The sequence below is a fragment of the Falco peregrinus genome, chromosome 3, assembly GCF_023634155.1.
Source record: "Falco peregrinus isolate bFalPer1 chromosome 3, bFalPer1.pri, whole genome shotgun sequence".
Lineage (NCBI taxonomy): Eukaryota > Metazoa > Chordata > Aves > Falconiformes > Falconidae > Falco > Falco peregrinus.
In genome coordinates, this window is record NC_073723.1 from 116367883 (window position 1) to 116388988 (window position 21106).

Consider the following 21106-nt stretch of genomic DNA (forward strand, 5'->3'; position numbering starts at 1 on the left):
GTCAGAGCCTCCCACTTAGAGCAGCTCTACATCACAGGAACAGGCTTTAAATCCAGCACATCAGCAGAAACCTCCAGAGTGCCAATGACAGCAGTGGTTCTACAGGAGGAAACTACTAAAGCTTTGCAGCACCCATACCCTTGCCCAGCTTTTGCCACAGAGGATAAGACTTTCCCCTTATTATTAGTGACTTATTAAGCAGACCAGAGTGCTGATGCTTCAAAAATTCTGCTACTCTGAAAGGCCTCTATGATACCAGACTTACTTCAGAGTCTCTGCGAGGAAAAAACTCTGTTGCATGTTGTCATGGGTTGGGGATGTGATGTAAACGTCTCGGATGCCAGAAAAACCAGCTTCTACTCTACAATGTTTTTCCAGGGCCTGAAAAAGGAAAAGAAATCTCAGTAACACGCTGTAGCATGGAGTAACTCATTAATCATCATCAGTTGCATTACAAGTCAGCTTTACAAATCAAATTCCAGGTGTGTAGTAGCCGCTGTCTTTCACTGAAGAGTGTGGTGATCACTCCAGACTCTGGGAATAAAGCTAGTTCGAATGAAACAGCAAGAGAAACGTAAACCACCTAAGTTAGTTGATTGATTGACCCTGACATTACACAAATAGCAAAAACGCTCTCAAGTGGCAACTGTAGCCGTTTGTGGAGCCTCTTTTACAGGGCAGCAGCCAAATGACAGTTCTGCCACTGAGATGCAGGCCCTACTAGGACGTGGGGCAGCAGCCAACATATAAATTCTCTGTATAAAGAAATGTCTATGAACTGTGTACAATATGGCCCAGAATAAACATCATTGCCTGAGCTAGAAGGAGGTGGGGGACTTCCTGGCTGGGAGGTCTTTGTGGGCAGAAGACAAGACAAAGGGCAAAGGCAGGTTTGCTGGTTTTCCCTGTCCCAACTATGAACCAGTGGGTTCTGAGCAGTCCAGATACTTCAAATAGAAGGTTGACTCCTTTTTGCAGAGGACTGTTACATTAATAGCAGGTTTCACTGTCTGCAGCGCTCCTCTCCGTAAACAACCACTGTTTTGATTGACTGATTGATTTTAGCATAGGGAGAAGAAAACATTCACCATGCCTCAACAGAGACGCCGCACTAAACCGAGCTATTTTGTGGATTCCTGCCCCATTGCTAATGTGTCTGAGCATCTGACACAATTTAAATAATTTCTGCTCTTTTTATTGACCGAAGGCAAGATTTTTGTAAGCATCCAGCAGCCTGTAAGAGTTACTACTGCAAATTTTCCAACCGTACCTTCACAACCTCCCAGCCCCACTGCCTGTACTTGGGATCGTGTGTCAGCCGCCACATGTACATGTAGCTTTCCACCACTTCTGGACGTAGGATGTAATAGCGCTCGCTGAGTCTGGTCGCCATGGCTTCCGTTCCAGCATCAAAACGAAAGGCTTCGGGGCCGAGTTTGGTATCTAGACAAAACCACACACACACGCAGTGATGAGTCTGAGGAGAACGCAAACAGACTGTCCGGGTGTTTTTACGCTGCTCAGGCTGCCAACATTTAGCTAAGGCTTGCGTGAGGTCAGACGAGCGTATCAGTCATGCTTGTGTGTCAGATCCATCCCACAGCTGATGTCAAAATCGGGGCAGCTCCCAAGAGTGCATGGGCTGTGCCCACTGCCGCTCCAGCTGCTGCTCACTCCGTGGTATGCCTGGGTCCTATCCAGGTGAGTGAGGATAAAGTGTTTCTGAGGGTGGATACAACTGACAAAACACAGACTCGGACCAGGTTCGAGCGTGAAGAGGGCAGGTACAGATCTCCCCCATGTCCCAGCACTTTTTTGCTGTGCTGTGCTCCTAGGAGCTGCACTGTCCTTGACCCTGAGAGCAGAGTTCATCACCGAAGACAAACTCAAGAACCCAGATGAGAAAAGAACAGAGGGGCAAGATTCTGTTGTAAAGCCTCAAAGAAAAAAACACATTCAAAGGAAAATCTAGCCATGCAGCTGACCCTGCTGTCCTAGAGATACTGGTACGCTGCTCCCAGGCAGGGGGTTTGTTTCACAATTACCAGCCCACCAGACTGAGCCACTTCACCTGCGCTGTGGCAGGGAGGCTGATAAGAAGTGCCACCTGGGGCCGGCAATCACATCTTCTGCCTTTCCTTCTGGTCCACTTCTTTGAGAAGAGGACATCAGGAGGATGGGGAAGGCTTAAGCAATTTCACTGATATGTTATAGATCAAATGTTTGATCAAGGTCAAACAGTACTTTGGTCTTTTTGAGTCTCCCTTCCATGAGAATCTCCATCTCTTGGAAGCACTAGCTAGCACTCAACCCCCACCTACTCCAACACCAACCCTCTCCCTATTCGAAAAACAGGGACACTGAGCACAGAAGTTGCTTATTAACATGCCACAAGGTTTCTCTTGCTACACCCACGTGTCTACCACATGGCTGTGTTTCAGGGAGTCATTTTATTTCTCTAAATATTTTGCACACCTTCCCTGGGCCCTCCTGTCTGTTTGGGGACCTAACAGTGTTTGCTAGCTGGACTGTTTGCTGAGAGCCAGAGTGACATGCACAGACATTCTCTGCAAAACAATGAGCTGGCTGAAATGACAGCACCGTAACCAGTGCGGGCAGGCTTGCTCCTGTCCTTTCTATGCTGATGGATACTGCTGAAGGTGAAAATTTGCTCCAGGCACTCACAACCAGAGGGTTATTAGTTCGGGTGGCTTGTTTTTAGTTCTGTAAGTGCTGCGGGGGGAAAAAAAAAAAAAAAGAGTTATTTGAAAACATCATTTCAGGCTAGCTTGAAGTTTATTGGGCAAACATGCTGGACACCAGCTGCCAATATGGGCTGGCTAATGTGGTGATGGTGTGAAACAGTTTTTGGGAACAGTTAGTGCAGACAGACCTGTGCTTGACAGGGTCCCGGCAAGCAGACTGCTGCTTCACTGCCTGCAGTCTCAGAAGAGCTACAGAGATGCCTACAAAGAAAGGAGCGGTGTCCACAGCAAGCTCATCTTGCTGAAAGCCCTGCAGGCAGAGAACTAACCCCAGTTTCTCATTCATCACCAGTCACTGCTCTCCCAAAGCGCCGACTGATCACACTGGGTGGCGAAACAAATTTTACTGGACTTGTGAAACAGAAAGACTTAGCCAGCCTCTGCTGAGACAGCCAGGAGAGGCTGAGTAACTTCATTTTTTTTGGTTCCTACCGACAGCTGCAGTCTCCCAACACTCTCCTGTTGGGCTTCTCAGCTGCTTTGCTCCATATGGTGGGACACCTTGCAATTAATCTCTGCTAATCTCCCCTTCTTGTCTGCGAAGGGATGTGAAAGGATAGGCTCAAACTCGAGTCTTGCTGGGAGAAGGCTAGCTCTGCGGCTGGCAGGCGGGACCAGGATCCAGCTCTGCGTTCATTTCCCAGCTCTGCCACAGAAGCTCACATCTGCCTGTCCCTCCGCTCCAGCTGTCTGCCATGTAAAACATGCTGCTTTCTCTTCTAGGTATCTCCGAAAAGACAAGAGAGACATACACAGGGATGCAGGGGCTGCTGACCCACAAACCCCACGGCCACCCGAAAGCTGAGTCTCCTACGGCTGTAGGTGACCCCTTACTAACACTTTCTACGCAGCCCACAGGTTTACCTGAGCGTGCATAAGACTCGTGACATGTGTTTGTTATTTCTGCAGCCAGATCCATGTAATGTTGCTTCCTCTGCTCTCCAGCGTGCTCGGCTCCAAGTGCTATCATGCCCCCCGAGAAGCAAGCCAAGTGGCCCATTTTGTGATCCAAGATGCCACCTCTCCATTCAGCAATGTAGGTCAATCCTCCAGCAGACTTTTTGACCAAATGCTTTTCTATGGCCTAAAGGGATGAAAGCCAGGATTTCAAGATACTTAATGGACAGCAAGTATAACTTCCTACACATTTCAAGATACTTAGTGGACAGGAGTGAATACCAAGGAAACTGAAAGATCAAAGACATTTTTCCTGGAGCATTCTGATGAACAGTGTCCCCCACCAAAAATACAGAGCGGCAACCTGCTCCTTACCTCTAGTGCATCGTTGTACATCTTTTTAGCTTCAGAGTCTTTCTTGTCTGACATCAGCCAAGATTTGAGGAGATATTCGTAAAAGCTGTCCCCAAGCCCCCCAATGGAGACGTGGTCTGTAGAGGGAAAGTCAGAAAGGAACTTCAGGTTCATGATATACAGTCAGCAGTTGCTTTACAAAGAGCAAACAACCATGTCCTATTTAACGCCCTTGTTCTCTCCTTCCTTTTTCCAGCTTCCTGGGGAAAGCTTGCAGCATTTCTTTTTCAAACAAGGATGAAAGGTGGAAAGCGCAATCAGAAGAAAAATGTTCTGTCATTTTAAAAAGCATGAGTATCCCTGACCAAACCTATTCAGAGGTCTTCTTTTGCAACAGTTATTTCTACTGCAACTTAAAGAAGCTTCCCATTCATGAAGCAATCATCACAAATCTCAGCCTAATAAACCAAAAGCAGTGGCAGGTATTGATAGATCTCTGCTTATATGAAGCCACTGAGCGGCTGCCTGCCTGCCTCAGGAGAGGGAGGATGCCTGTTGGATCAACGCACAGCTGCCAGCAAGGGGCTGCTGTAGGGACCTCTTGAGCGTGCCATTTGTATTCCTAGCTCATGGTGGGACTCTGTGCCCTGGGGAAGGCTGGTGTTGTTGGCGTATTGAAATGATAAAGTCAGGTACAAGGATGTGCACTGAATATTTTCTTCTGCAGAAATCGGATTTTCAAGGCTATCTGTTCAGAGTACACAATGCTATGACCTTACAGGAGGATGCTAAAGAATTGCACTGCGAAATGGGCATGACAGCTGCAGGTTTCTGCCTGGGGGGAACTGCTGGATGGATTTATATTTTTAAACTATACCACAGGGGGAAAAGCAGCATTCATTCTTTCAAATGGCCAAGTATTCCACTTTTTAGAAGAACAAGACAAATTACCCACCATGGACTGAACCATCCCTGTTAATTAACAGTGTCCACCTCTGTGTCTGCACACATCCTCATTTTAAATGTAAGCAGATGCGGCAGGGTTTTCAGAGTTAGCTGTTCAGATTTTTATTTTCCCTTTCACTGTACACATATAAAGTCCTGAGGCTTATTCTAAATGCTAAATCCTACCAACAGATCAACAGCCATGCATTTTCCCGACCTGAAGAGCAAATATCCCTGATACAGTGTGTCCAATGATCCACAGAATAATCCATAGCAAAACAATGAGATTAGATGCATGAATTCAGGAAAAAAGAGGACAGACTATTTGCAAACACCGGCTGCACAGCCTGTCTTTAAAGAGGAGCTCTGTGATCCTAAGTGTGTCATTCATAAAATCACCAAAGCAGGAGCTCTGGTGCGTAATTGCTTTCCATATGGCATCAGCTTTGCCAGCATTTGCCTCCTAGGCACTTTGCATAAACAAATCTCTTATTTCAGCAGGGGACTGTGCTTTAATTTTCTAAAGGTAACAACTGCACTCAGAAGAGGTGCAGCACTGCCTCTTCATTTAGAAGATCTGCTCATTCAGCCAGGTCAAAGATACACCTTTTAAGAAAATCACAGCAATTCCAAGAAAAACAGCTTCCTGCAAAGAGCTTTAATAACCAGAGAGAAAATGAGAGCCTGGCATCTACAGGGAACATCTCTGTGGCAGGCTGCAGCTGCCTCCCTACTTTGGTCCTAATCTATTTCTCACCAGCAGTATTGGAGACACAGAAGAGGCTGATCAGTCTTTTCCCTCACTGGAATATGGATTCAGACTGCAAGGTCGTATTACGAGCAACTGCCACAAACAGCCTGTGCCATGAGTTGCCCTCGTGACGTGAAAAGTCTAGGAGAGAGGTTATCTCTAGTCCTTGGGCATAAATCAGCCTATCCCAGAACAAGTAATCAGAAGCTACTTTTAATAAGCTCTGAGAACCAGCAACAGGCCCCTCTATACGTCAGCAAGGGGTGGGAGCAGGTCAGTACAATGAAGTAAAATTTGCAGACATAAATAGAATGAAATTAGTGGCAGAAGAGCTGAATACTGAGTATCAAGCTGAGTATTTTAACCTTCTGAATTAAGAACACAGTTTCCCAAAGATTCCGTAATGTTCAGTTATGGCAACAGACAGGCACTTCTCTCAGCACCAATGAATAGGCAGAACTAATGCTTGTGTCTGGTAAAATGTGCACTTTGGCTGCCAGTTGGAAATAACTTAAAGAAAATGGCATCTCAGGGGTGCAGTAAGGGGACAGGAGATTAGCTTTTCAAGTGGAACATATTGCAACAATTCTGCAGAGACAAATGCGGAGGGGAAGCTGAACTGCTTACAAAGGGATTAGATAATTTTGAAGATCAATTAATGGGACAAACACAGAAGACTATATTCCTTCCTCATGGCAACAAAGGACAGCTCTGGTTTAACGGGACAACTGCAACTATCCAAGATGCTTTGTTGGGACACCTTTGAAGCCAAGCCCTGTTGATTGCCATCAGAGGTGCTGATGTGGCAGTTAAAGGTCAAGGATTGCTCACAGCTAGAGCTCTCTCACTGTCTCAGATGATGGCAGCCATGCAATTGTCTGTCAGTTACAATCAGAGCTATTAATACAGTAGTTAGAAAGGTCTGGAGTGATCTAGCAGAGCAAACAGGGCAACAAGACACGGGGACAGCACGTAATGAAACGACTCAAAGAAAACTGCTTAAACAATATGAATGTAATCCACTGACAGGTTAAGAACAGCTTCTGCAAAAAGAGACTTTTCTTTTCTGGGACAGACAAACACGAAATCCAGCAACCCTCCCTTTCCAAAACAAGCAAATCCTTAACAGAGTGGAAAGTTGAGGTCAGAGGTCTAGGGCACAGCAGCAGAAGTAGCCTCTCGTGTTCCTACCAGAGGGCAAGCTTCTGCCCTTTGGTGGCACAAAAAGATGGGTCCGGTCTCTGGGTAAGGAAGTGGTTGCGTGCATGAAGCAGGAAAGCATATAATCTTTTCCTGGATACACTGCTTCTAGTATTTCCTTTTTTTTTTTTTTTAATCCCAAGCTCCTTCCTGGTTATTGTACCTCTTTCATATCAGAGCAGTATCTATTTAATGCCCAGGTCTTCAGTGCTGGCTTCCTGATGGAAGAAAAGAATACATACTTGTCTCACCCTTCTTGCACCAAATTGCACTGTGCAGAGGTACCATGGTAACAGGTACACACACGCACACAAGAGAATGCGTCCCTAGATCCTAGGGGGATCCAAGACTCTGCAAGCCCTCTGCCTCTCCAGGTGGTTCCTCACTTGCTGCAGCACACTCGGGAAGTAAATCACATCGCAGTTCTGCTCCCAGCCTTCATGGGCAACTCCCAAGTAGATCTGTGGGCTATGTGATGACTGCAGGATGAGGTCTTAAAAAGATGTGCTGATTTCTAATATCTGTGTGCTGAACCATGTACCATTATCCTCCCCTGTGCAAGAGAGGCCCTAATTCTCTCTGGAGGTGAGACACTCAGCTGGAAACAAGGCTGATGGAATAAGTGCGCAATTACTACATTGCTTCTTACAAATCGGGTTGCATTATCTAATCACATGTATAACGGGCTGCCTGACAAGACGTTTTCTTGGCTTGCTTCTCTGACAGTTGCTATGCTTCCTAAAGAATAATGGAAAGACTGAAATGCTCCAGGCAGGACTCCGAACGCACAGTGATACCTACGCTGCACCCAGTTCCCTGTCACTGGGCTGAGAAAGTTAGGATAAAGGCCCTGCGGCTTCTCAACTCTGTTCAGGACTTTGCGGATGTTCATCACCTAGGAGAGATGAGAGACAAGAACTATGTTACTTCTTCGCTGAAAAAGCGGACGGTTTTGCACTGTCACTGAGAACTCTGTAATTCATCAGTGCTGATCCCTGGCTGAACAAGAACAGCAGCCTGTAACGTCGTGAATCATCATGCAAGCAGAACCCAACGACATTGCTCTCCAGTGAGAGGTCTTTGAGCTAGACTCCTCAGCACAATCTTTATCCAGCTCTGTGGGATTTTAGAAACTATTCTAAAAACCCTGCAAAGGCCCCAGTTCAGCAGTGGAAGCAGTTTGCCAACAGTGGTCCAGAAGCAATCCCGAGGATTTGGGATCTGGGTGGAAATGTATGAGATGTGGAGGGTGATTTTTTTCCATGATCCAAAGGGAAAGGAGTGGCAGGGATGAGTGACTCACACAGTACTTAAATTCACCATGTGGTCACTTAACATGATGAATTGGGGCCTTTAATTTCAACAACAGACAGCTCCTTTAATATGCTAGAACAGCCATACTTATTCTCTAAAACCTCCCTTGGTTTCACCCCCATTAAATCCAATAGGCCTTTCCCATAAGGGACAAAGTTAAATGGTATGCAGCATAAATATTCTATTATAACCTACAGAGCAGCTAATGCACTCTAAACCTTTTATAAAATTAGACAGTTTGTACGCCAAAAGCTGGCTACAGACTTAAGTTGGTGCTTCCAAGTAAGTCGTCAGGCTGCATAATATTTACTGAAGTTTAGTAGCATGGCATATTAATGACAAGTTTGAATAAAAGACACAGATGGACTTTATTCTTCCTAAAATCACACAAGTCCCAAGCTGCAAGTTAATGAGTTGATCTGTTCCTCTGAAGTAATTTCCCCCAGGAAGGGGTGTTTGAGCCCACATCATCCTACGTTTCTTCTCTCAGAGGGCGTTCGGATGAATTCAATACATGTTCTGTGACACATCAGGCACGCTCAGCTCAGGAGAATCCATTAGAAAGGTTCTGCCCTTACCCCTGTATGGGCTTAGGAGGCAAAGAGGAAAACATGTTAGGCTGGGGACAGAGGCTTGACCCTGCCTCAGAATACCTCAGTTTGAACCTGAAGTGTGGATGCAATCGTAGTTTTTAACAGTGCATCTTCTTGCCCTTGTGCTTTCAGTGCTCACCTCTGCCCCCACCGCCTCTGCATTTCCTTTGCGCACGTTTTCTTTCCATACCACTGTTCCCTTCACTGGTCTTTTCTCAGCTCCACCTTCCCCTGAGCAATTTATCATTATCACCATCCTCAAGAATCTTTAGCTTGTCTCCTTTATTTCAAGTCACCAGTCTATCTTCCCTACAGAAAAGTCTCCTGGATTTCTAGTTTTACTTCACCCTTTGCTTTTCTCTCCCGCTCACCCTTCTGAGACATTCCTCTTGCCAATCCCACCCTTACTGCTTTCCACACACTTCATCCTACTCTCCGTTTTACTTTCCTAGCTTCTTCCTTCTCTTTCTTCCCATCTCTTCTCCAGATTCTCTTCTTGCTTCGCAACTGACAGACCTGCAGTGGACATATCCTGGAAAAGTATCGTTTTGAGCTTTTTATCGGCAATCCTAGTAGCACTGTCTGCTTTCAGCCCACCGTGGGGCTCTGGACAGGCCCCATTTCCTCTGGCCTCATGGGGGCAGTTTGGATTCTAACTGGAATAATTTGTCTCCCTCAAAGCTGGTTCCTCAGGGACGTGCAGCGAAAGCTAATGACCTACTGGTATACAACAGCATATCTATTAAGTTGCTCTCACGTGCGTTACAAGATCACTTGTGGAAAAAAAAAAAGCTCAAGGTAATGTATAATATTAATAGATTTTCAGTTACAGGTTACACAAAAGGAATCCAATATGTCAACTGTCAGGCCTTTCCTACACGAGAAACCTCAGCAGAAATCTTGCTGGCTGGAGCATAACATTTAATGCCTGTTTAGTGTAAAAAGGTCTGTAAGTACAAGGCACTACTATTAGGATATCAGAATTAACAATTATCTTTGCAGTCTGCATCCAACAGGTGGTTTCATTTCGGCTGTGTCCTTGTCTGAGTAAGTTTTTGCTAAAGCTTCAGATGACTGAGACATCGGGAAAAACGTCCCCATCTCCCCGGTGGCTGCAGGTGATGGAAAGGCATGTGGAGGGGCTACAGCAAATGTCAACGGCCAAAGAAAACACTGGGGTAGACGCCTTCCAAGGCCTGTGGGTATGACAGATCTCTAACAAGAGCTCACTGTGACCTTTTCAGTGAGCTGCTCTGAGGCCTGTGACCTCTGCAGCCTGCAAAGCACAGGTTTCTGAACCTGTGGTCCCACTCTAGAAGGTTTCTCCTTCCAGAGTTGTACTGGTATCGGGGAGAAGGACCACCTTGCTGCCACGTTGTCTGCTGCAGGCAGACCCCAGGAGTATGAAGAGACCAATTCACTAAAGACCAGGATGGGAAGTACTTGCCTTTTCTGCAAACACTGGGTTGCCAGAGAGCTCCGAGAGGTGCAGGAATTCCAAGTGCAAGGTACCAAATTCTGCTAAGATGCTGCTTCCAGCGGATGCCCAACCCCAACTCCAGCTCATGCCACTGCAAGGAAAGAAAAGACAGCCTTCACTGCCAGGAAAACACAGCCAAAGCCTGAGGTCCCCCCCTGCCCCAGTGCAGATCCTGCCTTTGTTACGTGCCTACAGTGCACACCCAGGTCTCAGCAGAGGCCGTGTAAAGGATGTGCACAGATTTTTAGGACTCTCACACAAAACAGTTCTAGTAGGATGGAGCAGTAGTTTTACAGGTAATTGTTTAGGATAGGGCAAACACACAGACTGCACATATTGGGAAACTGCGTTTTTGGCGGGAGAGTAATCCCTCCCAAACAGACCAGCTGAAAGCAAACTTTGGAAGAACACCAACAACCTGCCCTGCACAAGACACTTTGGGATAACATATGTCTGTAAGTAGCTTGAGCAGAACGCCCATGACTTTTAATGTCCCACAAGTCCAACAAGGCCGCTGTTTTATGCAGAATCCACACTGTCCCTAAGCACCTTGTTTCAACAAGATCTCACACTCTTTGTGTGTACACCGACACTGACATTCCCCCTGTAGGCTTGCTTGCAGGGGGATAAAGTGTACAGCGACACCAGTGCTAGGGGAAAGATGCCACTGGCCAAACCTGACTGCAAGGAAAAGCCATGGGGAATCTTAACATCTGCACGGGACAAACCTGGCTCTGAAAACACCCCACCGGTGCTCATCTCGTGTGCCTTGCAAGAACTGGAGGGCCAGCATAAAACTACAGAAGGTGGTAAACACTGTCTGAAGAAGCCAATCATACAAAGTGCCTCCACCCCTACTTTGGACGTACCGGAATCCCTTCTCAGTTTCTGTTTGTCTTCCCTCACCCTGCCAAATCCATGCAAAGAGAGAAATAAGCACTGAAGCAAAGCAAGGAGTCAGTTCTGGGGATGAGGAGGGCATCACCTCTCCCTTAAATCTCAAAGAAAACTAATCAAAGGACATGGGAGTGCAAAGGCTCCTCCAAGCACCAACAGCCTCACCCTTGGATTTGCTTTTACATTCAACCACTTCTTGTATCTCACTGCTACAGATCACAGCTCTGCACACCTCTGCCATCTACACAGACATGGGAACGTCCTACGCCCTCCAGCCTTGCTCCCAAACCAGCCTCTGCAGGTGCTGGCCCAGGGATGCTTGGCTGAGCCATCTCAGAAGTGACGCGGCTTTGATTTTCCTATCTTTTTGCCAGCGCTGTTTGCGGTCGATACCAGTGAGGGAACAGGTTTCCAGTACTGGGGGGGTGGGGGTAACACTAGATGGCGCCGGAAAGCTTGCCTATTAGAAGAAAAGGGTTTCTGTTGTTTACAAGAGGCTAAAACTAACGATTTTTCTGAGGAGGGGGAAAAAAACCCCAAAAGTTTCCCCTCCGTGTGATATATGCAAAACCATTTCAGGTCCAGAGCTGTTTGTTTCGCCTCCAGACAAAAAGAGCCATTAGATAAGCAATATGTTCATGCTGTTTCAAATTGCTCAGTCACTGCCAGACGTCAGCCTTCCCTGCAAACTGTCAGGAGGCTGTACCGCCAGCTTTTTGCGTTGGAAAACACTGTATGCGGCTAAACCGGGTACCCCAATAACACCGAGTGTTGACGGCAGAAGCCTCCCTGTGCAGGCAGAAAGGTCCTCCAGTGCGCCCAGGTTCACGTTGGCATTAATTTAATACTGCACCGGACTTACCTGCTGAACCTGGCAGCAGCCGGCGCCGGGATGGGTGTGCTAAACAACCCCACGGTGTTCTCATATTTATAAAGAGTCAATTCCTCTTTCTTTATTTACTGCACTGAAGGGACACTGTAACAAAACGACCTCACAAACAGAAACTGCCTTCTGAGCTAGCTCAAATGAGGAGGGCTCCGTAGCAGCCAAATGGGGCCGTGTTTGTTGTGACAGTGGCTAATGTGGGGTCACAGCGGCTGACACAACCCTCCCCCGGGAACTTCCATCCCAAACATGCAGCCAGGCTCTGCCTGCAAGGACTGTGTTGTTGGGATCCCAAACCCTGGGTTACAAATCACAGTAAAACTCAAGAAGCGGTGGTCTGGAGGAAACAAGAGTACGTCTGCAATGTGTCCCTGGGTTAAAGAGCAGCCTGAAATGACCCCCTGCAGGAAAACATTTTTTCAGCATTACAAACTGGACAAACTGGGCCTTCACAGCTGTCCTGTTTTATAACATCTTGGAGAAAGCTACCATTAAAAGGACCTTGGTCTTCAAGACAAAAGAAAATGCCCAGAGCTCTTCCCGTCCCCCAGATAAATGCATCTTCTTTAAGCACTGTCTAGTGCAAGCATGGACTGAAGTTTTCTCTTCTTCCCTCACTGAGATTCAAAGCAGCAAAAAGGTGCCAAGTCAAGAGAGAGACCAGGAGAGGATGATGAGGAAAAATCTGGAGGTGCACAGGTTTTGGGGAGATGTGCAGGAAAGCTGGGGCCAGGGACCTGGCACAGGAGGCACCGGGAGAGAAATCACAGTGCAACACACAGGCAGAGCGCAGAGCAGCAGCTTGAGAAGACAATGTACTCTAGGACCTGGCAGACAACGTGGCAGTTGGACCAGCAGGATGGAAAACAAGCCTGTGTGAGAGATGATACAGCGCCTGTGTGAAAACAAAGGCCACAGGGAAGCACATCAGCAGAGAGGGGACACAAGAGGAAAAGGTGGTGTGAGGCGATAGGAAGAGATAAAGCCAGCTGGCTACGGGAAGAGCTGGGCCGGGGGTGGGTGTCTTTGTATTTTAGGTCCTCAAAAATGTATACGTAGAATTGACTCAATGCCAGCTTGTGTTTCAAATTTCTGAATGTCATTCTTAACCCACCCCCCAAAGCTACCACCAACAAAAGCCTACACATGCTGCAAGAGTCTCCTCCTTTTGAGATGATGAGGTCTCTCTGGAATTAGCACATCCCTGCAAAAGTAGAACTGGAGAGAGAATTCCTTCTTGCAAAACTCTTCTGGGCTTTGTTTTGGCCCTGACATTTGGGTCAGCATGCCCTCACTGCATCACCTTACTCTCCTCTGCTCCCACTTCTACAAGCTATCGCACACTGAGTAACTCCCTTCCCCTTCAGGTTTATCGCCTTTGGCTGTTCATCATGTTCCTGCAGTAGTCAAGACTACAGATTTAGCTCGTTTCATCCTCGCTCCTAAATCAATTGATACTCCGAGCCCTCACAGCAGTTTCAGGGCCCTGAAGCCAGAGCTCAAGCCAGTAGTACAGGTTCTGGATTGTAGGTTCAGTGTTATTTTGATTTTCTTTGCTTTTAGTCAAGGTAATCAGCAAAACATTTTGGGAATGTCTAGGCAGACACAGTCCGTTTCAATTGTCTTCACAAAGGGCAGGGGAGGGTTTGGCATTTCTGTGAAAGGTTAGTCTATGCCGAGTCTTTGTCAGCCACAGAGGAAGCAGAATGTCTCTTCTGTAAAAAGAAACACTTAAAGTCGTGGTGGTGGCTCAAATTTTCACCGGGATCATGTGCAGATAAGGCAACTGAAGGGTGACATTGATATTTAAGCAATGGAGCAGTGTGAGCCAAACATTTGAAAATCTTGCACTTCACAGAGACATGAGTCAAACAGGAGATTTGGGCTAAGAGATGAATAATGATTTTCATGGCTGCTGCTCCGAGTTTTGCAAGAGGTGAGGATGAAAGGCTTTTGTTAACCCACATTTCCTGCTGTCTCCGTTTCAGCCGGCATGTAGCTTTTACCCTGGGGGATTTGTTTGCAGGCATCAAAATGAGCCAATAAGCCCTTCTTGGCAGGGAACACCGTCTACTAGCGAGAATCAGAAACTGGGAGTCCAGCCTCCAGGTTTGCCTCTGTTTGCCGAGACCTTCAGCAAGGTATTTAACCCAGCTGCCTCAAAGCTCCCCTCCAGCACCAGAACACCACCTACCTGACACAAAATGTGGCTCTCAGTGAAGGATACACACCTGGCTGAGTGCTGCTGGCAGGGAGAAAACTAGGGGATCTGTATACTGCCCCCTTGCTAGCAACAAAACTGTCAGCCAGTCCCATCCAGTTCCTTTCCCGATTTTTCCAGATATGGAGCCTGGATAAATTCGCATGCACCTAGTTGGGCACACTGCAAAAATATAGAGAGCACGGCATGCTACGTGCAGACTACAAATAATGTTTCAAAGAAAATGAGAGTGAGGAAAATGCTATTGCAGTAGGGAGCCCTGCCAAGAGGTAGAGGAAGAAACTGCGGACAGCCCAAAATTAATAAAACACAGCTGGGTTTAACTTGAGTCACCTGCAGTCTTTGCCAAGGCACCTCTTGGTTTTGAGTTGGCAAAACAAATGACCTCGAAGAATCTGCACTAGAGGGGGGCACCTCTGAGGAACTGCTGCTGTTCCTGCTTGAATCCTGGTCTTTTACAAACATTCAGTAATAAAATGACATGCTTGTAAGGACGTATGTCTTGCCTGCCCAGATTTATGACGCCACGTGGGATACCAGTGGGGGTGTTAAAAGCTGGCAAAAGTTTCTCTCCAAGTTCCAGAGCTTTACTCTTGAACACCTGTTAAAAGAAAAAGAGAGGATAAATATTTGATGGACTGCTTGTGAATACTGGTCACACTGGATTCTTTCAAATCCACTTTTTCAAACATACCATTATTAAAACCTAAAACTGCTGCACTGCAAGAATCTGCTGTCTGAGGTATGCTGCTGCCCTAGTTCCAGTGCACGATAGCTCTGAACCCAAAGCCAGGCTGAACTTTGGTATCTGTCTGAATGTCCTCTAAAAACCTACGTTAAACCAGCCCCAAGGCCCCCGCCAAACCCTCAGCCTGGATGAGAGCAGCCAGAGCTGCAGAGTGCAGAACACCCTGAATCCCTCAGCAGCAAATTTCTGTGATCTGCACTGATCCAAAGAGTACTCTTTGGGGACAAATTCTTCCCTTTTCCCAGGGTGGCAGAGGACACAGGGAAGTGAAATGCCTGGATTAAAATCAAAAGAAATCTTTCCAGGGTGAAGCACTGTTAGATTTACAATGTGGGTTTGCCTAGCTTGTGTCATGTCCTGTTGTAAAAAACATGATTTCCAACCAACAACCTTTTACTTGCAACTCTTTTCCGGGAAGGATTCATGGTTTCATGGCTAAACTGCTCCTTTTCCATTTGTAATGCCTCAGTTTGGGGCTTTCAGTTATAGCTTATGGTGGCTTGCAGCACAAAGCCACCACGCACCATTATTTTGGGACAAACTGATAGAAGCACTAATCTTTGCTCCAGAGATTAGTCCTGATCAAGGGAAGCCTGTAAGTGACTTAGGAGATAAAGCACAAACCTTTTACCTCTAGCCCCCCTATACCAGCCCAAGCTGTCATAGCAGTTCTGAGAAAGCAGGAATTTATTGCTCTAAAAATACAGCACTGAGGAAACCTGAGCTCTCCTGTGGGCTTGCAGACCTTTGATACACTGACAAGGAGATAGGGGTTTGACTCAGAAGGGAAAGCAAGAGACGGGGACTTGATTTTTGCCTTTCAACCTGGTGACACTGACTGGGTATATGACAGGCACTGCCCTGGCTGCTGAGCATCGCTGCTGACTGCACTTCAAGAGGTCACTGCTGGAGTTTTCTGGTTTAATGTGGTTTCTTTTTGCTCTGTTGATCTGAAACCTGTTGAAGTTGTGACTGAGACAGGCCCTGAGTTGGGGCAGTGAGTCTGTGAGTGTTTTCCCTGAAGGGAAATCACTGAGAGAAGTCATTCCTGGAACTCATTTAAAATGCAACTAAAGTGACAGAGCTGCTCCTGTGACTCCACAGATCAATGGTGCCACTATGCAGCGATAAACCATCCCATGCTATTTTGGTGGACAGCACCCAGCCACGGTCAGTGTATGGCATGAGAGCTGTGCTCTTGTTCAAGAGCCAGTCTTCCAGCTGCTGCACTCACCAAACTCCCCCTTGAATCAGAGTTTCTGTTCGCCTAAGACTTCCAGGGCAAAGGAATAATCTCTTCATCTCTCTACTGCCAGCTGTAAAATTCCAGTCCAGTCACACTATAAAACAGATTATGGCATTAAGCCCTGGCCTCTACCAGGCTGGAGAGGAAGAAGGCAAGTGAAGTGAGAGCCTCCTGCTTTAGCCAGAACTCCTGGGGGGTGGGAGCATCCACTGAACGGCTGCTCCAGCATGCTAACGGAGGGGCTGTGGTGCCCAGCCCACGCCCACTGGGCGAGGGGACATTTTGTGGAGCTGTATCACTTTGTCACAAGAGTTGGCCGGATACCCTGCCCTGGCAGTTTGCCACCCTCCTTCCCTGTATCTCAGGGCACGTGGTCTTAGAAACTGCTGCAGCAGAGAGATTGTCCAGGAAGAGTTTGGAGCGCTTGCCACTAATCAGTTGCCCTCCTTAGTGCAAGGCAGAATCTGGAATGATGTTTGATGAAAAACTGCCTATGTTTAGAATACAAAGGAACAAGTACAAAGACAAAGATCGCTGCAAATGGCATTTCACCGGGGAGCAATGTGTCCAACTGAAAACATGTCTTGCTAGAATTGCCCACAGGAGAAAAGATCTTTGCAAATGAGCCATGCACGGTGTGTGCAAGGTAATTATGTGAGACTTAATTAAAAGAACATTAGTGGCATTTCGATATTCATAAAAACGATAGGTTTAGCCTGTTGTTATGGAGGGATTATCTGATGCTCAGAGAAAAGCTGCTGGAGAATCCTTTCAGTTCATTATTGGTGACCGTGTGAGACACGCAGAGCCGCTGAAACAAACCTCTTCTCCAGTTAAGTAGTATGTGGCCAACAGTCCTCCAATATAGCGGATGTTCACCTCAAACAAGGATGCTTCTCCGTTCTGAAAATACATAATGATATACTTGACTGCAAAGTCTGCACGCACAAATGGCAGCTAAGGGGAACAGATTGTAGGCAGATACTTAAGTCTCCCAGTCCTCACCCACAGAGTAACACAGCTTTTTGTCTAAGATCTCACAGCACTTTATTTGCTCTACAGTGACAGGTGGAGCCCGAAGAGAAAAGAAACAACCAAACCGCCCATTTATCACCAGCTGACAATATGTAAATCAGTTAGGGCTGATGTATTGTCCATCCATCCAACTCTGTCTTGGGCTCTGCCTTGCAAAAAGCTGTGAGTTTGTTTAGGGCAAAAAATTTGCCCCTTGAAATGTTTCATTTAAAGAGAAAATTGTACAGCCACATGGAAAAAATATTTTCTCCACTTTCTTGCGAAGAGGGCACTGCATTAGACAGAAGTAATGCACTTCCTACATTAGGCAGATATTTTCTGTCGTTCAAGGACTCACCTGTCTGTAGGCTCAGAGAGGACCACAGCCTAGAGGGTGCCTGTCATGTGGGCATGCTTATGGAGAGAAAAACTGTGTGATTTCCACGTGCCCCACCACCACAGACAGCAGACACAGACTGATATGGTTCACTGAATTGCTCAAGAACCCACTCACCTGGAACAAGCGTTGCTTTACCTACTCAGCTGATGATCAGCAAATGTCAAAACGATTGCATTCAAAATGTGCCTTTAAAAAATACATGCTCCCGGCCATTGAATCTGCATGATAAATGATTCCTACCCTCACGCAAATGCATAAAGCCAAAACCCACAAAGATCTTCCACCAACACAGCACTTTCCAGTGAGCAAAGGGGCATGTGAACCTTTGCACTAGCCTGCTCTTTCCAAATACCTGCAGGTTACAAATCAGAGCAAGTGCTTTCTTGAGATGATGACTGAAATTGCATGAGACAGATCATGGCACCCAGTTGCAAACAGAGCTTGTGGGCCTTGGAGTCCCTGCCTCACTTTTCTGGACTATTAAGAGTTCCTTGTACAAAGCCAGTTTTTAATTAATTTCCCTCCTTCTCTCCCACTGCTGTGTTTTCTGACTCCACCGATCAATCCATAGTATTCATTCTTGTCTTTGCTGATCAATCTATTCTCCAGGCCAAGATTAAAAGCTTTTATGAAATCCAGCTAGATTATGTCCCAGTTGATTTTGTCCCTTGTTTATCGATTCAGTAACATACTGACAGCATTCACCAAATTTATCAGATGTGGTCTTCCTTTCATGAATATATGAATGCCAGTCATGCCATCCCAAATGATGCTTTTCTATAAAGGCAGATGCATGCATTGTTCCCATGGGGAGAACCATTTTTCACAACAGACACCTAGGCTGGCATTAAAAAACATAAAAGTTTGAACTACACTCTGGTTTTAACATTCTTTGTATGCCACCGATGAGATCCCATCAGCACTCCCACAACAAATACAAGAGCTGGCTGGAGGACCAACAGTCAGAGCTATGGCAAGGGGCTCAGCCACAAAGCAAGATAAGGACAGCATCCTACATGTGATAGCATTGCAAGGCATGCGCTGCACCAGCATCCCAGCGAGTCTAACACTAGCTCTATGAAGTAGCTAGGAAAGCTTCAGGGGCCAGAGAGAGTGAGTATCTCTGGCCATTTTTGGAGATGATGCCCTTCCTTCCTAATCTAGGCTCACTAACGTGCTCCCACTTTGCTGCCGTGGTGCCACGCTCCCACTGCACAAGTCCCAGCACTGCCATACCAACAAAGGGCCCAGGCAAGGAGATCAGCATTTTCAATCTTCATCTATAGCACGTAAAACGAAAACTTGTCTTATCACAGGCAGACATTTAACTGAGTTGAAAGAGAACTTGATCTTTAACGAACAAAACTTCCTTGGAATATCTAATAATTACAGCTGGTTTTATAAACCAGACCAAAACACAAAAAACACTGAACACTGAAACACTGAATCTTGTTTTCAGCCAGACACTGAGTCTGATCTGGTGGCTGCTGGCTGGAACCCTGTGCCGTGTATAGGCAGAAGATGGGCTGAATCATCACAAAGTCCCTTTGGCCTCAAAAAAAAAAAAAAAAATAAAAAAAAAATCAGAGTTGAGTGGTTTCTTCCCCCGCAAACTTGATAGTTCCCCTCCCCAAATGATTCTTAGAGAAGACTGTGATCAGGACTGGCCAAACACACATTGTTTCGGTGACACAGACAGGCATTCCCAAGCAACTGACTCACCACATTCAAGTCAAAGCTCTTCTCCACCCACGTCTTTGCTTCTTGGAATTCCTCCTCGAGTTCCATGATGTACAGAGTATCTAAGGCGTCTACCACCGTAGCTCCTCGAAGGCCTCCTGCATTGCAAACAGAACAGCGCAATGAAGCCCCATTCATGCAGTCTTCTTTAGGTCTAAATCAATCTTCAGGAGCTGGGACAGGCAGCAGCTTCCAGTCCCAATACTGGGGATGTCTGGATGGGATCCAGACTGGCCATGGTTTAGGCTGAGATCTTCTAACAGGACTAGTCAGTTCTGCTACCCAAAATAGCTGCTTTGGAAAGGCCCATTTTCCAAAGGGCTGACATTTCTGAAAGAACACCCCCAAGGAACAGATCAAGGTCCACACTTCAAGCCACCAGTCAGGACTGCAAGCCATGGTCTTGTTTTCCAATCCTGTCTTGGCCAAAGTGGTTAGGCAACTCCACCCCTAGTCTTTGTTCAGCTGTAAACATAAATTCAGCCTCTTTCCAACCCAGTTACAAGCATAACCCTCTTCTAAGTGAGAAAATTGTATTTTCATTGTGCAAAAGCATCCACGACAGGACTTTGATCATTCTGTCCTGATGCAGTGTTGTTATCTGGGGCAAAAAGTACTTCTGCACATGTGCCATGTCCCAGTGTGTCCCACTGCCGGTGTATGTACAAAACCCAGCTTCATTTGGCGGCAGAGAGACCTGAAACTAATCTCAATGGATCCTGAACAGAGAGTAGGTGACTTTAGGGACAGCTCCCCTCCTTTGGCTAACATAGCAGTCCCTGTGAGCATGTTCTCCAGCAGGCAGCAAAGGAACACATGCAGATAAAGCAAATGCCAACCACATACCTGGACCAACCATGTGATTCATGTAAAAAACCTGTGTGCCAAGTGTTGTCTTACGCAAATGGGCTCTAGGAGAACTTCCAGTGAGACAGACTGACGTGGCATGCCATGCCAAGAAGACTATACAGGGTGTGTAGACAGACAATCTCGTAGCAGTTGAGACTAAATGAAACTAGAGATGTTAACAACCGTGGGTTTGCAACATCTCAGTGCTAAGAGTTCTATTTCTGTTAGGGAACCCTGAAATTATTCCTAGCATTGGAAAGCAAAGGCTATGAAGCACACTGTGACTCAAAATCTACGCTTTAATTACAAAGGCCGTCACTTTCCTGCGTAAGTCAGCGAATACAAATCCTCACGTGGAAGATTCCAGTTTGGAATCATCATCAGTCATCCCTCTGCGGATGTAACACACCAGGGACATGGGCGTAAAGCTGCCTCTGCAGTGCTGTCAGCAAGCTGCACGTGGGGGCCCACACATCCACCGCTCAGTTGCAGCCACATTCCTACCCGCCCCCTGACAGTCAGACCTCTTGGAGTCTCTGGCAGCAAAGATGCTTGGATGAGGTTCAGGTTTTATTTCTGCAGGAAAAACTGCTTGTACCAGCTCTGTCCCTACCATCTCTGTCTCCAGCATAATCGCAAAGACTCACACATGCTGCTTACGCCCAGGGGTTTTCCTGAGACAGACTGCAGTTTGGCTCAGGTCAGTTCTTTCCTCTTACTAACAGACTTTAAAATACTACCCCAAATTCCCCCAGCTTTCCCAGCCTTTTTTTTGCACGCTCAGGTTGGCTTGGCACTTTTGTAAT

General features: G+C 46.6%; 1 protein-coding gene across 2 annotated transcripts in view; it reads right to left on the reverse strand.

The window, feature by feature from the left end:
- The window catches only part of MAN1C1 (mannosidase alpha class 1C member 1), a 68749-nt gene that overhangs the window by 3942 nt on the left and 43701 nt on the right, over positions 1-21106 (reverse strand). For both annotated transcript variants that reach the window (XM_055798350.1, XM_027782077.2), the window contains 9 exons: positions 19434-19549; positions 17120-17200; positions 14810-14904; positions 10267-10390; positions 7714-7807; positions 4038-4153; positions 3630-3849; positions 1271-1443; positions 266-381 (listed from right to left, as the gene is read on the reverse strand). In XM_055798350.1, the coding sequence (XP_055654325.1) occupies positions 266-381; positions 1271-1443; positions 3630-3849; positions 4038-4153; positions 7714-7807; positions 10267-10390; positions 14810-14904; positions 17120-17200; positions 19434-19549 (1135 nt within the window). The remainder of the gene's footprint in view (positions 1-265; positions 382-1270; positions 1444-3629; positions 3850-4037; positions 4154-7713; positions 7808-10266; positions 10391-14809; positions 14905-17119; positions 17201-19433; positions 19550-21106) is intronic.